General features: G+C 38.6%; 1 protein-coding gene across 1 annotated transcript in view; it reads right to left on the bottom strand.

The window, feature by feature from the left end:
- Positions 1-18,969, bottom strand: part of PCSK1 (proprotein convertase subtilisin/kexin type 1) — a 57,615-nt gene that overhangs the window by 16,451 nt on the left and 22,195 nt on the right. Inside the window, exons 7-9 of the mRNA XM_089492906.1 lie at positions 16,382-16,554; positions 5,225-5,437; positions 1,794-1,894 (exon numbers count right to left, since the gene is read on the bottom strand). Coding sequence (XP_089349032.1) covers positions 1,794-1,894; positions 5,225-5,437; positions 16,382-16,554 — 487 coding nt within the window. The remainder of the gene's footprint in view (positions 1-1,793; positions 1,895-5,224; positions 5,438-16,381; positions 16,555-18,969) is intronic.

Genomic DNA, 18,969 nt, shown 5'->3' with positions numbered 1-18,969 from the left:
TCACAAACAAAATTCTAGTCAATTTCTAAATATCACACTCAATGGTCTTTGGCCACAGTCCACTGGGATGAAAAATTTTCTACACACCCAAAAGACTCTTCCCAGTGGGTGAGGCTACCCACAGGAATTCAGGTGGTCTCTGAAAAATATCACCAAACAAAATATGGTGCTATTCTTCTCACAACACAAAGAATTCCAACTGTATTTCTCATAGCTTCAAAAACAACTGGATACCTAGCCATATTTTTGTCAGATTGCCACCATGAAAAGGAATCTATTACACATAAAGCCATTTACTTCTATGGCTGGGGTAATGGGAAAGGCAATCTATAATACAGGTTGAGTTTCCCTTTTCTGAAATGCCAGGGAACAGAAGTATTTTGGATTTCAGGTTTTTTTCCAGACTCTGGAATATTTGCATAGGCATAATGAGATCACTTGGAAATGGCGTCCAAATCTAAACATGAAATTCATTTATGTTTTGTATGTACGTTATAGCCTCAAAGTAATTTTATACATAATATTTTTAATAATTTTGTGCATGAAACAAAATTTGTGTACACTAGGTCACTATCTCAGCCACCCATGTAGATAATTTTGGAGTTTTTCAGATTTTGGAATTCCTGATAAGGGAGACTCAACCTGTAATTTATTATGTGTGATTATTAGTCAACTTGATTTATTATTCTGTCATTACTGTATTAGATTTAATTAATGGTAACCTCATTCTACTCTTTGCTTTACACTTTCTTAGAAGGCTTTTTTTTCTGTGTTGGAAAGAGGAAGACCATATAGATATCTGGACCAAAATTTCCACACATGCACACATCATCCTAACCAAGATATTCCTTATCTTCTGGAGATGATCACCAGCTGGAAACTTGTAAGGTACTTAATTACCAAATAAATGCTCTTTTTATTGTTTTGACTGTATGTTTAGACAATTTGGGAAGCTGTTTAAACATTTATGATTCTATGAATGTTTACATAGCGACAAATACCTGAAGAACTGGAGTGGGTGATGCTGTAGTGTGTATAACAATGATGACAGAAGCAAAAGAACAGAGTAGTAAAAGTAGGGGTGAGAAAATCAGTCTATTTCTGGTCCATTTCAATTTGACACATGCATGTTCTACATCGATAGTCCATTATGTTTCAGTTATAATCTATACTGAAATAAATTTGCATGATTATAATTGAATATATGTTTAAATATAAATTTATATATAAAAAGTTATATATTTGGATTAGTTGCTTTTTAAAAAAAATCTCAGATTAATAACAGTATAAATTATAACAGACATGAATGTGTTGAACTGATATGAACTGAAAAACAAACTCATCTTCCTACTTTTAGTATTTTTTCTCTTTCCCTCCAGTATTCAAATACATATTTTGGATTTTTTTTTCCAGAAAATATCAATCTACTTATCTATTTTTTCATAAAATACACATTTCTAAACTTATATTCTTTGTCCCCTGTTCTCTCTAAATCTACTTTGTCTCTTTATTTTATTGTATTTTCTTTATATAGTATTTCTTTTTGTACTGTATTCTAGATTGTATTTTCTTCTTCCCTCTCTTTATAAACATTTTTATATGCTTTCTGGCACACATTTTGGACTGAGAACTGCATTGCATTATAAAGTTTGTGGAAGGATACAATTCAAACAGTAACTAAATTCTGATTTACACATTAGCCCAAGAACTAGGCATCAAGTCAGTTCATTCTGAAATGTGGACAACACAGTCATGGAGCATCTCTAAATAAAAGCATATTTATAAAGACTTACTTGGCTTCAAGGGCAAGGGCAAAAATCCCTGCAGCTAAAGGTGCAGAAGCCGAGGTCCCAGTGTGAGTGGAGGTGCATTCATTATGAAGATCAGCACTTATCTGAAAGAAATAAACAGCCTGCAGATGTTATGAAGTCTCCCTGAGTTTGCCTCTGGAAGGCAAAACCCATTCTTGTCTATATTTTGTAGCACCTTATAGAGTGCTTCTCCTTCTTTCAGATGGTTGAGAACTGAAAACTCTTCCTTGCAAATCAATTTTAAGCAGTTTGTACCAGGTGAGCAGGACCAAGCAAGCTGAATGGTCCACCTGTATATGCTATGAGGTATACTTTAAAAGTGCCTGAAAAATGTGACTCTGGTGTCCCGACAACTTTTGGGGCCCACCTAGCTAGGTGTCTCTGTTTTTGTCTTTGTTTTGTCTTCTGTCTAAAAATAAACTCTGAGCTTTAAATCAAAAAATGGCTGTCCAGTCATCATTCTGTTCTTGTTTGTAACTGTGGGCTAGGACCGAACTCCACAGTATGATTCATTAGAAAAGACAATAATGCTAGGAAAGTTAAAGGGTAGTAGAAAGAGAGGAAGAACACACGGCAGCTGGTTAGACTCAGTCAGGGAGATCACAGGTCTGAGTTTACAGGACCCAAGCAGAGCAGAAGACAAGGGGTCTTGGAGATGTCTGATCCATAGGATCACCATGGGTTGGGGTCAATTTGAGGACAGTTAATAAGAAACATTGCCCCCACTTATGAAACAGCAGTCTGATTTAGACAAACAAATGTTCACTTTCAATGGGATTCTGCCATTATCAGTATGATTACATATTGTTAAACAAAGATGAACATCTCTAGGGAATACACAGTGTGCTATTTCAAATAATGAGATGCTTGTTGCATAAAGCAGCCTCTCCACTGTTTATTCTTTCAATCGGTATCATCATAACAACAACCCAGTGAGGATAGGTCAGGGTGAGAGTGAATGACATCCAATGAGTTTTCAGTGGAAACAAGAACCTTAATCTATTGAATCCAAGCCCATCATTCTAATTGCTCTACCACACTGCATTTAAAGTGGTCACCCGGCCACTCTTTTGTTTGTGTGAATCACAGTTCAGATAGCACATGAATAATGTAAGGATAATTGTAAAGCAACTGTAGGGTATCGTTGTTTTTCTACTGTTACCATTTCTGATTGTGTGGTTATAGTTTCTGTATTTTGTTTGGGCACATAATTATGGGGGAAAATGTGTCATTGAAAGCTTAAATGAATCCATACAATGCCTATCAGCTAGTTTCTGATTAGACAAGCCCCCTGGAAACATGCCACTTTTCTTCCTCCACAATGAAACCTAAGAAATTAGATTCCCCATCCCCCAGGGGTGATATAGTCCATTCAGGGTGACAGGACATCAGATTTAAAAGAGTTTCCTTTAAAATACAAGTAATACCATCTTTTCCTCCCCAGAACAAAAAGCATGGACGTAAAAGTATGGAACATTTTTTTTCAAATGAAAAATTCTCTCTCTCTCTCTCTCTCTCTCTCTCTCTCTCTCTCTCTCTCTGTGTGTGTGTGTGTGTGTGTGTGTGTATAGGGAAATAACAGAACTGGAGGTTTCAAAAGCAGTATGCCATTTATAATTGACTATAAGTCAAAAAATTATGCCCCAAAATTGACCCTAAAATCCTGGGTTGATTTATATATGGGTCAATACAGTAATACTGCTCAGAAAGGTCCTAAAAGAAGTACTGCCCCGATACCCCACTCTTCCTACCTCAGCAGTGATCTCTGAAAGAGCTGCCAAGGCAGGGAGGGTATATGTGTGTGTGTGTGTGTGTGTATCTATGTTGTGTGTGTGTGAAAGAGGTGACGCCCTTCCCAATTTGATGTTAAAACCCCCCTACATTTCCCTCCAGTTCCTTCCCTTTTCAATCCGATGTTAAAACCTTCTTCTCCAGTATCAGGGAAGTGATGTTAGGTGGTTGGGAGAAGTCCAGAGAGGGAGAAGGAGGGAGGGAAGTGGTGTTTTTCCCCTTTATATCCTTTGCCACATGCCCCTAAGTTTTACTCTTGACTTATCCATGGGTCAACTTATACACAAGTATATACAGTAGCCCCTATCAAAGGTTCCATTGCTAAGGAACCAGAGGTTGGAAAACTTACATTTGGGGCTCCCAGAATTCCCCAGCCAGAATGGCCACTGATCGTGAGAATTCTGAGATTATAGTTCTCAAAACTCTGGGTGTGCATCTTCACTCTAGAAATAATGCAGTTTGAGACTACTTTAACTGCAATGGCTTCATCCTACAGAATCCTGGGATTTGTAATTTTGAAGACTTTGTAAAACTACAAATCCCAGGATTCCATAGGATGAAGCTAAAGCACTTAAATTACAGTGGACTCTCCACATTAGCTGGAGTTAGGGGCACAGAACTCTGATGATAGTGGAAAAACCACCAATAAGCCCCCCTACTTTTTTACCTGAAAGAACACCTCTCTAGGAATCTTTAGATCAGCAGTTCCCAATCTTTGTTGGGCCACGACCCCCATTGCGGACGGAAGTCCTGCCCGCAGCCTCCCTGATTGGTTGGGAGGCCAGGAAGGGGTGGGAGTTTTGGCCGCCTACAAGCCCCAGCAGTCTTTGCGGCCAGAAGTCCCATCCCTTCCCAGCCTCGCAAACAATTAGTGAGGCCGCCGGGGGGAAAGGGGCAGGACTTCCGGCTGCAAACGCTGCTGGGGCTTGCAGTCCCGTCCCCTTCTCCCTGTGGTTGCCTGCAGCTGCGGGAAAAAGGGGAGGAGGAGGGAGCCCGCCTCCGTCCCGATCTCCCCACAGATGCCTGCAGCCGCGGGAAGAAGAGGAGGAGGAGGGAGCTCGCCCCCGTCCCCTTTTCCCCACGGATGCCTGCAGCCACGGGAAGAAAAGGAGGAGGAGGGAGCTCGCCCCCATCCCCTTCTCCCCATGGATGCCTGCAGCCGCGGGAAGAAGGGGAGGAGGAGGGAGCCCGCCCCATCCCCTTCTCCTCACGGATGCCTGCAGCCCCCAGGTTGGGAACCCCTGCTCTAGATGATCCTGGGCAGTTCTATGGCCAAGATCTGCCAGAAGCTGACAATGAAATTGTCACAGAGGATCTACAAATGCCTAGAAGTGTTCTCACTAAGAATCTCTAGGTCCTCTAGTGTGACTTTTGCCAGAGGTTGACAACAGTGACATGCTGGAGGACCGAGAGTTTCCTAGAGAGAACATATTCATCAAATCCATGAATAATCAAATCCACAAAAGTCAAAGCTGTAAATATGGAGGACCAACTGTAGTTTCAAACTGCATTATTTCTACAGTGTAGATGCATGCTGAGAAGAACTAGCATATTAAAACAAAAAGCACTGATTAGTCAATTCCCCCTTTCACTGCATGTAAAAAGTGGTAAAAATAACTTACAATTTTCTGGTCAGTATAATCTCCACTACTATATGCTGTGGCTAGGGTTGAGGAACATTTCTCTGCATACCAGGGAGAAAGGCCTTGCTGTGAAGCACTGCTGATGGAGACAGTGTAGATGCTGTCTGTATAGCCATCACAATCACAGTTATCTCCTTGTCGACCACCATTCCCAGAAGCCCAGACAAAAATCGAGCCTTTTCCTTTTCGCCCCTAAAGGAAATGAAATGATAGCATGATTATGCCAAGGATGGAAGCATAACTGAAGAACATCCCTGCAGAGATCATAGTTATATCTTATATACAGAAGGATGAAGGAATAGTTCTTGCCATTTTCAGGTTGTTGTTTTTTTTTTTCTAGTATGGAAAATACTCCTGTCTGTTACCAGAGTATGAAAAATTGTCATTTTGAATGAACATTCCAAGAATTCCTCACTCAGTGTGGTTCATTAACATGTTGGCTGGGGGACTATCCAAAAATGTAACATTTCCATATTCTGATCTGGTTACAGAATGTTCAAGAGTAGTCTCAGGGGCAAAGATCAGTCGTGGACTGTTAGAAATGGGTGCAATTTCTCTGCCGAAATGGAAGGTTCATTTGTCTGGGAAAGTCTTCACCTATGCTCTAGGGATAGGACAAGTACTGTGTGTTGGAGATGCAATGGTTCAGAAACTGTAAAGGTGGAATGAAGAGACAGGAAGGAGAGGTAGGATAAAGTTGAGACACTGTGGGATTAAATTATTATTATTCATGGGGACATAGGGCTAGGAGACTGAAATAACAGGAGTGAGTGGCGACTGAGAAGTTCTATAGTAAAGTTTACGCTTTTTAACTACAGTAGTCCACCTTCAGTACCGGGCATCACCTATGAAAATGATCAGATAGCAGGTGAGCTGAGAGATGTCCATTTAAGACCCCAAATAGTTGCTGCTAGTAACAAAAAATATATTTCAGGGACAGTTCATGACATTTTTCTCTAAGCATCAAATAGTAACACAAGTCATAGTGTTACCCCAAACCAGCCAAGATATTTTGGTACATGTGACAGACAACTCATAGTCACCTCTTCTGCTCCCCAGAAATAATTGACTGTCAATTTGCTATCCTTTTGAGACACCCCAAATGTGCTGCCCCAGTAATTGTATCACTTAGCCTAAGTGATTATCACCCAACTTGGCAGAGAACAATTACAGGGAGTTTTTACCATGTGGTGATTATTTCTGTTAAAAATAATAATTAAAATGTATGTTTTGATTATTTTTTAAAAGGTTGTACATTGCCTCAGATTCCATCTTGGGAGAAAGGTGGGATATAAATAAAATATAATAAATACAGTAAATGCAAGCTATACCAGCATCCAGCCCAAATTTTTACCACTGTGATTGTTTTGTTTTTCTTTTTTTTAATTGAGCTGTCCTATTTGGCTCAGTCAAATATATGAGTCAATATATGCAGAAAAACAAAGTGTAACCAACACTAATGATTATTCAGATGGACCTTCAAGGGTTCAAGGTTTATTTTTAAAAGCGGAACTACTACTTAAATACTAGGAATTCACTGAATTTCCATCTGCGTCTTTATAATGTTGTTGATGAATTATGCATGTGACTAGTGCATGATTCAGTGGTTGTGAAGTGGTATTTCAAGTATTCTGTATTTGGCTGCAAGCATGTATTTTCCATGGGGGGAAATAGCAATTTCTATATAGCAAAGTCTAGATGCTCTGGAGATTATCACACTGCCCTTTTCCATTCTTCTGTCCTTCGGTGCAGGATGAAAACTTTTAAGCGCCGATTTTATCACACGCCTCTATGCCCAGGTTTGAGGCATCCAATCCCTGATCATGGTATCCCATACCCAATCCAGACTTCTCCCATACTTTGCAAAGAATGGGAAAATCATAGAATCATAGAGTTGGAAGAGACCACAAGAATAATCCAGTCCAACCCCCTGTCATGCAGGAATGTTAGGATAAAGTTGGGGTAGTGTCCCTTTAATAGGTGCACTCTCCACATGCTTGTGGTCTCACACAAGTGATAGTGATCTATGTGCTTGTGTGTATCAGCTATATGTTGAAAGCAAATACTGTTAATCTAATATTAATATTTTATTTTTGCTATCCTAGAATATTTCAAAAAGTGCCAGAGAAGTGTGGATCAGGTAGAGGATGCCATGATTTGATATGGGATGCCTCCAACCTGGGCATGGAGGAGTGCAATAAAATCTGTGCTTCGAAGAACTCATCCCATGTCAAGGTCAGGATGGAAGGATGGAAAAGGGTAGTTCAATAATTTCCTCTGTTTTCCTATTGTTTCAAATTTCAGGGCCCTTCTATAATTAAGGACCAGTTTGCCTGCTCTGCTTCTTTAGTCCTTAGTGGAGGACAAGTTAGAGCTGTCTATAAAAATGCAAACAGTCAAAAGACACGGAGGTAAGAGCAGCATGAAAATAAAAATGGTGGATGGATTTTGTAGGCTCCTACCCTTTTAGCAGACAGAGCCTACTGATGTAAATATGTGAATAATAATAATAATAATAATAATAATAATAATAATAATAATGGTTTGATGAATCTGACATTCATTAGAAAAAACAGTGTGATTCACTGTTCTTTCTCCATGGTGTATTTCCAAATGCATGGTTCATAGGACAGGAGAAACTCAGTAGTAATAAAGTAGTCATGTTAATGAGGAATGAATTAATAATTCTAACAAGGAATGTAGGGCTTTCTGTTCCCATTAAGAAGATGCAAAATATTGTTTGATGTTTGCAGAAAGTGGAGGAAAAGCTCTCTCCACAGTCTGCTGCAAAACCTAGATCCTGAGATTCAACTTTACTCAGCACCTTACTCATTTTCTTGACCCCAAGATGCAATCCAAAGAAATAGCATCTGCCAAGGATTTTAATGTTTGTTATCTCAAGTTATTTCCAGCTTATGGCAACCCTAAGGCAAACCTATTCCAGAGTTTTCTTGGGATGATTTGTTCAGAGGGGGGTTTGCATTTGCTTTCCTCTAGGGCTCAGAGAGAAGACCAAGATCACCCAAGGACTTCCATGGCCAAGCAGGGATACCAACCTAGAGTCCTAGTCCAACACTGAGACCACAATGCCATGTTGGCTTCCTTGTTATGAATAAATATTACTAATTTTATTGATTTTCACAGATTTATTGTTTAGTCTGTTTTAATGGGGATTTTAATTGTTTCATGGTTGAATTTGTTTTCAGTCCTCTTTTTAACGGAAAGGTGGGATATAAAATCTAATAAGCTAATGCTGGTGAAACGTCAGGAAGAAACTCTTCTAGAACATGGCCACATAGCCCCAAAACCCACAAAAAACTAATAAAATAAACATTTTAAAAAGCTGGAGAATCACCAGCTTTTGACTCCTTAGACTATTTCTGAGGTCTTTCTTCCTTGGCTCTGCTTTCTTCTATGCAGCAATTTGGTGTTTTAAAAAAGTTTTATTTGGCTTAAATAGTAACTTTTCCTCTAGGTCAACAGCCAGCAAAATGCAATCCTTCAGTCTTATATGTACCCCAGGCTATTTCTGAGATCCTCCTAAGCCACCTAGACTGTCTTTTGCTAGAAATAGGATGAATTTACTCTCCTGGAAGATTTCAAGGCTTCTTTCATACTTACACACTCACAGCACTGTGAGTCCACCATAATGCCATGGCCATATCCCATGGATTTCTGGGACTTACAGTTTAGGGAGGGGTATTTAGATTGTGATGTGGCTATACTCTTTGCATTCTTTGCTGAGACAGTTTCTAGCTTACACTTCCATAATAAGGGAATTGGTACAGCATTAAGCCTTATAGCTCATTTTAAGCAGACCTCAACTTCATCAGGCTCATCTGTTACATGGGAATAATAACCCTGGAATACCTTACAGTTAATTTGTAAGGACAACTGAGAATATAAGTGAAGTGCTTTGAAAACTTGAAATGCAGCTGCTACTAGTTCAAATTGCCTTGCAACCACTTAGCTTTATGTGCTTTTTGGTGGTGAATCACTTTCATAACTGTGCCAACATTCTTGTTTCCAGTATAAACAGGGCAAGATGTTCCTGAGTTTATAAAAATCTAGTCCTGGGGAACTAATCCTCAGTTAGTGGCCATGATGAAGAGGATCATTCTCACTGGCATCAAAATCCAGTGCTGGCAACAGTTACTTCTTTTGGACTATAGCTCCCAAAAGCCACTACCTAGGATGGCCACCGAGGTGTGGTTGCAAATGCACAAAGGTTCTCATGATACCTTTGATCAGAACATTTTATTGTCCTGATGCACAATCTATACTTGGGACAAGAGGCTACAGTTAGAACAGAATATGGAGAAACAGAGCGATTCCCAACTGGAAAGAAAGTTAGATCTTATATTGGCACCTTATTAATTCAACTTATATACAGAAAATACCATAAGAAAAGCAGGCTTAGATTCAGAGGAAGGAGGATTGAAGACTGGAGACAGGAATATCAACAACCTAAGATATGCATAATAGTAGCAGAAAATAACAAAGATGTGGAATAACTATTAGTGAAAGTCAAAGAAGAAAGCACAAAGGCAGTTTTAATGCTGAACATTAACAAAACTAAGATAATGACCATGGAGGATATTCACAAATTCAATACACATGATGAGGAAATTGAAATAGTCTAATAAATTTATCACACTAGCAAGATCCCACGGGCAAACGGGAGTTAAATGTGATTTAACGCAAAGAAAACCTGGAAATGCCCAAAGTCTATCACACGACGTAACAGTTAATGTGAAATGATGTGGAGTTAAACTGTAGTTAAAGTGGAGAAAACTGGCAGCTTTTTACTTTCGGAACATCCTGAAAGTAAAAAGCTACTGGTTTTCTCCATTTTAACTGCAGTTTAACTTCGTGTTATTTCATTTTGGAAGCAATTTGGTGTGATAAACTCCCCAAATTTGCAAGTTTTGTTTAAATTCAAATTTAATTTAAATCACGTTTAACTCCCATTTGCCCATGGGATCTCACTAGTGCGATAAACTCCAACGTCTTCTCACATCTTGGATCAATCATTGACCAGAATGGAAATTACAGTCAAGAAATCAGAAGAAGACTAGGACTAGGAAGGGCACCTATGAAAGAATTAGACAAGATCCTAAAGTGCAAAGATATACAATTGAACACTAAAATGAGGATTCTTCATACTACTGTATTTCTTAGCACTTTGTATGATGTTGAGAGCTGGATGGTGAAGAAATCAGGTAGAAGGAAAATCAACTCAGTTGAGATGTGGTGCTGGAAAAGTGTTCTGCAGATACCATGGATGGCTGAAAACAAATGGGTACAAGAACAAACTGGAGTTGAACTTTCCCTAGAAGCCAAAATTACTAAACTGAGGTTTTTGTACTTTGGCCACATCATGAGAAGACATGACTCATTAGAAAAGATGACAATGCTTGGAAAGATAGAGGGCAGCAGAAAGAGAGGAAGACCACACACCAGACTGATAGACTCAGTCAAGGAGGACACAGCCCTAAGTCTGCAAAAACTGAGCAGACCCATTGAGGATAGGAAGACTTGGAGATGCCTCATTTACAGAGTGGCCAGAGGTCAAAGTTGACTTGAAGGCAATTAACAATAACATATCTCATGAAGAGAAGCTATCTATTCTTATCTATAGGCTTTTCCTGCATTATGTATTTGTTCTGGTTACTTTATCAAACATAGGGATATCTCAGACAGCCATTAGCCATCTGAGTAGTGTCTTCATAATTTATGGAATGCAATTTATATCATTTATGGAATGCAAAATAAAGATGTAATTTTCATCTCTTTCTCACATCTTTTCTAATTACAAGGACAGAAATTCTCTATTTTATTTGCCTGGATGGTTTCTTTTGCTTGTAAGAACCTTCTGCATTTGGTTTGTAACTGACTTTAATAACACAAATTATTCTAAAGTCTAATAAAATACCTCTTTGATGATACATTTGTCATTGAGATCTTTGAAAGCAATAATCCTACAGTCTGCTTTCTACAGGAATCAAAGCCTAATTGTTGATAAAATCACATTATGATCCCAGTGTGGGATTTGCAGTCCTATACGTAGGAACTCAGATGGATTGTAAACAATAAGCCATAGAATAGAGCAGAGATAGAAAACTCTATGCCTTCTAATTGTTTTGGATCACAGCTTCCTTAAACCCAGCTAGCACAGTCAGTAGTCAGGAACTGTAGAAGTTAAATAGGACTTCCATGAAGTCCAAAGTGAATCCCATTCCAGAAATGAATCCCAGTTTGGGAGAAAGGTGGGATATAAATTCAGTAAGAAAGTTGTTGCTTTCTAATACTTTCCTCAATGCTGTCCTCTCTTTAGCTTAATAGAAAGATTAGAAGGAAATTATGGCAACACTGGTTTTTAAGTCTGTAGATCCAAAATTCTGGTCCCCAGATATTGATGGACTTCAGCTCCTAGAAGCCTTAACCAGTATGGACAGTGGGTGTTGTAAAGTGTGTTTAAATTATTTAATTCAGGGCAAAGATACATTATCACTCCCAACAGAAGGTTCTTTGGAAATATTCCAAGGCCATTGTTTATTTTTGCTAGGTTTTATTAAAAATATATATGAACTTCTGAGTTTACAGGGATTGTGGGGAAAAGAAAATGAAGTTGTTAGTTATTTACTTAGTAATTTTTGCATTTTGTTTGTAGGATTTTCTGCTTCATGTGCCAAAGCAATTTGACAATTTTGGGATATTATGCATCTTGACTTGAGTGGTGGACAGGGACTCTGGAAATGTTTTTAAGAAGGAAGGCTCAACACTAGCAGCTAGGTCTTTATTAATTTCCTCCTTGCACATATATTTCAGAAAAAAACAATGAAAACACACTGTATATTGAACTGAATAATCATAACCATAATTATAACTAGTGAATTAGACTGGTAATCTGATTATTGTGGAAGCAATGGCAAAATAATAAAGGAAATATTACAAAATAATTCAGTAACTGGTTAACTGATACAGATATATTGAAAGAGGAAAAATTATATATAAACCTCTATAAAGTACAGTGGATCCTTGTTATACACTGGGGTTTGGTTCAAGATCCCCCGTGGATAACAAAATCAGTGGATGCTCAAGTCCCATTAAATATAATGACATAGCAAAATGGTGTTCCTTATAAAAAAAGGAAAATCAAGGTTTGATATTTGAAATGTATACCTTTTTTTAACATTTTCAAACCATGGATGCTTGAATCCGTGTATAAGAAGGGCCGACTGTACAGTGTGCCCATCCTATATGGGTTTGCCAGCCACAGCTTTAAACCTATGGGGATAGCAAGCCCATTTGTTACAATAGCACATGCACCTATGGTGCGCATGCTGTGCTACAAACACGAGCGCACAGTCTTTAAAACGAATGGGGCTTGCTGTTCATGTAGACTTAAAGCCCTTATCCTCCGTGTATACAAAGGGCCCATTGTAAATGTAAAGGTGCTGTAAGGTCTCCTAACATAGTCACTTTAGCTGTCATGCTTGTAAGTTTTTAATTGTATGTTTTTAGACTGTAAGTTGCTTTGGGTCCCAATTTTGGGAGAAAAGTAGGATACAAATTACAGTAATATAATAAATAAATAAATAACATAGTGCTTCTCAAGTTAAGTAAATGCAAATCTGCCTCCTAGCATGGAGCTTTTCAAACTATCTGATGTTAGTGACCAGCAGTTCTTTCCCCAGTATGCCAGGGACTACTGCTATATTTTTACCACGTGCTTCTTTCTTTTATGGAAACTCACCATAGACCAACAGCTGATGGCTTATGGACCAGCACTGGCCTACAGACCAGCATTTTGATTACCACAGACCTAACATGCCTAACTCTCTAGTACATTACTTTCAGAGCAAAAGCTATGAAGATACATTAAAAGATCAAGAATTTGAAGAAAACATAAATACTCTCAAAGGAAAGTGGAAGACATTTATAGCTACCAAGCCTGAAGTGGAGAGAATGTTTTGGTGCCAAACATGGAGTTAAGAATGTCTACATACTGCTGCTGATAAATTAATGGTGGGGACAAAAACAGATTGGGAAGAGTTCCGAAAGGATCTCCTCTTTCTCTCCAAACTGGGACAATCGTCACTAAATAGCAAATGAACATTCAGTGAAAACAAGAGATAAATAGTGAGGCCCAAAATTCCAACTTTACATATGCACTGATGTGAAGTAGGCTGATGGTGAGATCAAGAAATCACAGTTCATGATGGATAGCTCGATTGAAATGTCAACCCTCTGTGTGGCTGCTTTAAAATAAAAGTCTGATCTCCAAGTTGGGCGCAATTAGTACAAGGACTGGAACCAAAAGTAAAAAAATTAGAGAAGTGATTGGAAATTTTTAAAAAGCCCCAGTATCACACATGCAAATCCACAGGGAGGCCAGAGCAAGCCCTATCCTTGCTTGTCTTCTATCAGCAAGTTAAGATATTTTTATGTCATCAGGCTTTTGGAAGATGACAGGGTTGGGGTACTTTAGGGATTTGAGAACTGATGGCTCAGATGTGAGTCACAGAATCATACAGTTGGAAGGAACCCCAAAGGCCATCACTTCTGAGCTTCTGTCAGAGCAGGAATCCACAGCTAAAACATCCTTGAGAGGTGGCCATCCAGCCTCTGCTTTAAAATCTACATGATGGAAAGCCCACTACCTTCAAAGGAATCCTCAAAGTGATCATTTTGTGTATGACAGAAGATGATGGCATTGTACATTAATATCTAAGCACCTATTCCCTCTAAAATTCAAAATTCATTTTTTGTGATGCATTCATAGAGATAGTATGATCAGTCAACATAGAAACCATTTTGAGCTGGGACAAATTCCTAACAGGACCATTAAGAAAGAACCAAAGAGTTTGTACAAAATGTCCAAATGGTGAAAGGCAACTATAGGGGTGCTTCACCACCTTTTGTGGTTGTTTCCAGACTTTCTACAGATTAGGATGTGTGGTCCTTCTACAAGAAAGGAGAGGATATTCTGTATTTTGTTTCTTCTTTCCTAGACCAGGAAGAGACCCCACCCCCTCTCTCTCCTGGGCATATACAAAATTAGCCTTTACTATGAACACTTAGAAGTCCCCTCCCATGTAAATATACATTGGATACGCTGCAGGGATTTTTTTCTTATTCCTCTTGTTAATATTGCTCAACTAAAACAACTGTCCTAAGATTTTGTGCTTGTACTTAGTTGTTTAGTTTACCTCTGACTAATGGTTGTTGAAGGAGCTAGATTGCACAGCAGTCTTGTGACCCAATTTTGCCTTATTTCAGGGGGCAGGAGGCTCACCCCCACTGCCTAGTCCTGTGGCTGCTCAATCCTCCTGCCTCCTTGTTCTTGGCCCATGGAAAGAGCCATGGGAAGAACTGTTCTGCCTCACACAGCAAAGGGTCTTGGGACAGTCCACTTTCTGATAGGCTATCAACTAAGTGACAGATAACAAATCTGTAAAGTATAGAGAATGAATGAGTGAATGTTGAATAAATATGCAGGTCAAAGGTCAGGGAAATATATGCAGTTCTTTGCAGTAAATGGAGGATTGAACAGACTGAAGGTCGCCATTCCACCATGAACACACATGATCTCATCTAATCTTGGAACCTGAACAAAGTTAGCCAGACCTGGTTACTACTTAGATGGGAGACCTCCAAAGAATACCAAAAATCTCCAAATAAATCTAGGAAAAATCCACCGTGGAACCTGCTGCTGATCAAGAGTCAGATCCTGGATATGATGAACCAGTGGTCTGACTCACTATGTGGGCTGTGGCAGTTTACTAGGTTCCTATTGTAATTAATCTTGTACTTAGAATAGGGGTAAAGAATTTATATTTATTCAGATGTCCAATTCAGAGAACTTGTGTTCATTAAGATGTTCAAAGAACCTGTGATCATTCAGATGCTGTGCCTTATTGATCAGGACACAACATAGTGATGTTTCTACCCCATCTCAAGTGGAGAAATTGTATCAGAGATCCTGCTTCTCATTTTAGCATCAGAAATTACCGATGAGAAGGGGTAGAAACAGTCTACTGTGCCTTGATAGGACTGACTTCTGTTGCTTGCAGTGACTGCTGCCTGGTAAAGCAGGATGAGGTGGGGCAGGAGATGCTAAGGACATAAGATAGAGGGAAAGAAGACGATACAGATTTCCTTGGATCAAGGGAAAAGGTTTATATTTTTCTATGTTCCAATATTTTAAAGGCTTTAAAATAACATTGTTGTCTCTGTGAAAAAATGTCACCTTTTTGATTCCATACCCAAAAGCTTTCTGTGTCAATCTATGGAGCCCCTTAGAAAAGTATACTTAACTAAGCAGCTGATCCAGGATCTCAGCCATTATGGGAGTTCATCTCCCAACAGCCTTAATGAGTAGAGCAAGTGGTGAGAGATGATGGGAACTGGAGCCCAATGACATCTGAAGGGCCAAGCAAATTTCTTCTTCCTTGGCTCAAGGTTGCATTTTCCATGATGAGTATTACTGCTTTGGAAACTGAAACCAAAGCCCTTTTGTCAATGATAATGTCACTTCCTCTGTATGTGCAGCCAAGAGCAACTCTCTCTCTGACTAAATGGCTGGCATGGTCGTTTCATATGTGGATATGTATAAAAAATTCTGCCAATAAAAACACACTTGATCTAAAGAGCCAACATGGAAGATATGATTTCACATTTGTTCCCATTCTCTTAATTAGAACAGATTGAGTTATTCACGGGTTTATGAAATAATGCTCTATATCTTGGCTTGCAAAGAAAGGTAAATGCAATATTCATGAAGAAGAATGTGTATGAATATTTTATAGGAGCACTTTGCATAAAACCTCATTAATATTCAATAAAACAAGCAGCTCTTGTTTGAAAGAAGAAAAGCAAAAAGCAAAAACGGTGTGAGAAAGAAGCACTGGCACCAACAATCTTTAAAAAGAGAAACTTACCATCACCAAGACATTAACCCTGGTTCCTGAACATTCCAGACACTTTCCTACCACTTATTTCTGGAAATGTTATATAAAATAGCAGAACTAGCAAATGATATAGATTTCCTTGAATCAAGCAAAAGATTTGTCTTTTTATTATTCTCTAGCATTTGAGAGGCTTTAAAATAACACTGTTAAAAGGTCTCACCTTTTTGATCCCATATTCAAAAGCCTTCTGTGCCAATCTGCCTGGTCCCTCTACGGTTTTCCCATCATCATTTGGACCCCAGCTGGCACTATAAATGTCCACGTGATCCGGGCTGAAACCAATTGAACTAGCTTCTATGGCATCAGTGACTATTCCATCCAGCATTCTTATGCCTTAATAGAAAGACGAGGAGAGGGGAAAGCCGATAATTATTTTTTGCTCTCTCTGTATTAGCAATACAGAGGGTTGCATGTTGCCATGTAAATAGAAATGCATTGTCCTACAGGATAAGATGTCAGAGCTGGTGAACACAAGACTTCTATTGGATGGAGGGAAATCAATATTCCAAAATTCTCATTAAATGGCATCCCCTTCAAAGAACCAGGGTGGGTGGGGGGCCTTTCTCTAGCTTGAGATGCAATTGCTTCATTTAGCAAGTCACAAAAGTGTGAAGGGGAATAGTAATGTCAGGTTGGAAAATAACACAATAACACCTTGCAAGCCAAGCAGAGGCGATGTGAATACTGGTTAACTCAGAAGAATTTTAAATGTGAAAGCAGCCAGCACAGATATCTGTAGCTGTCCCATTTTAATTAATTTTTAGAAAGAGAACAACAGGTCTGTCCCCTTTAACACTACAACACTACACCACATGCTTCTCAGAATTCAGTGTTGATCACAGTTCTTAAAGTGTGTGTATGTCAGAGAGAGAGAGAGAGAGAGAGAGAGAGTATGCTAGTATTGGTTACAATACTAGCATACAGTTCAAATGAAAGATAAGTAAGTGAAACACAAAGATAATCTAGAAATTTGTCTGACCCAGTAGAGATGTAGAAAAGAAATGGCTTTTACTTTTCAGGCTAGATTACTCTTGACAAGATATCTGAGCTACCTATCATTTCTGTATTATTATTTGGTACCAATGATGGTTTGGGGATTCTGGGAGTTGTAATCTAAAAACCTAACCATTCACACATCGCGAAATTATCAGCTAATTGTATATTATTCATGCAAACATGATCAAGTAATAGTTATAAATGAGAAAATATTGACTTTAATTACTCTTTTAATATTAATTAATATTTTAATATTTCATTGCAGATTCTTATTTTTTCATAGTTTACTATTTTACTTTTAAATGTCTGTAAGTACTTTTCAAATAAACATTTTAGCCAACTTTCTTGTTGGTAAGCCAAATTTAGAATTAGTAGAAAACCAGATGCTTATATTCATTTTAATCAGAAGATAATGAAAGCTGAAACAGATAGTCTGTAATTTGTGCTGGTGCTGATAGCCCTAAATATGGTGGATAAAACTACCAATTTTGATTCCTTTTCATGTTTCCCTCTCTTGTATCTCCAGTTGCTTCTGTTCCATTTCCACATCAGTTTGTAATCTTCATGAAAATTTATCTGTGTGCATTTCCCCTAATATATAGATTCATCTATGATATTTTGCCAAAAGCATGATATTTTTCTAATTGTTTTTCAAAGCAATAGCAATTGCAAGTACATTTCTATACCACTTATCAGTGAACTAGCACTCCCTAAGAAGTTTACAATATGTAAGCCAATAGCACCCAACAAACTGAGTACTCATTTTACCAACCTACAAAAGGATGGAAGGATCAGTGGACCTTGGAGCCCTCCTCTAGGTTCAAACTTACAATGTTGTGACTGAAGAACCAACGTTTAACCACTGTGCCACCAGGGCTCCTCATTTAATGTGTGTGTGTGTGTATTTATGTTTGGTATATTTTCCTCTCTAACATGCACTTTTTTTTTTAACTTCCCCCCAATCGAACTGCAATGCAAAATTCTGAAAACTGTGAATATTGAAGGGTAACTGTCTTCTGGTTCACATATTGACTCAAGAAGTGCAAATCTGGTATGGTTTTAACCCATCAAAATAAAAATCAGTAAAAAAAATTCCCAACCCTGGACAGTAGAATGGAATTAGCAAAAGAATACGTTCACATTCTGGACACCATGGCACAGCTACAAAATGGACCTCTAAGCACCACACTATATTTGCAAACCCACTGAACACTACACGTATTTACATGCCACCAGTTTCCACCGTTAACACACTACCAGATCCATAGTTTACAGCCAATCCTATGATTCAGTTGCATCTGCTCAGACCCATAGGATAGTGATGCCAGACTCATGGAATTACAACAAGCATTCCTCAAATACAGTACCCACCACATGAAATAAAAAACAACTAAACAAAACAAGATTTGTATGAAGGACTAATTGATTACAGAACAGACTGAAGAGAGAAAATGACAGGAGTTCACTAGTGGTCGCATACACTTAGGTGTTTCATCAAGGAACTACAGCCCATTCTGGACAATAATGCTGCTCTCTCAAGGACTCTTGGTGGCAGGCCTTTACTTGCCTACATGCAGCTTCCAAACCTTAAAAAATTACTTACCTACAATGGGACACATAACACAGATGTGGACACTGGTACAAAGCCTTGCCACAAACCTAGATGCCAATTCTGCCCACACATCTCTTCAGGAAATGTCATCACAGGACCTAATCACATCATCCACAATACTAGAGGGACTTTCACTTGCT

This window comes from Sceloporus occidentalis, unplaced genomic scaffold, assembly GCF_023333645.1.
Source record: "Sceloporus occidentalis isolate IW3139 unplaced genomic scaffold, rSceOcc1.0.p SCAF_1, whole genome shotgun sequence".
Taxonomy (NCBI): Eukaryota; Metazoa; Chordata; class Lepidosauria; order Squamata; family Phrynosomatidae; genus Sceloporus; species Sceloporus occidentalis.
The sequence above is the reverse complement of the archived record's forward strand: the minus strand, read 5'-3'. Positions and strand labels throughout refer to the sequence as shown.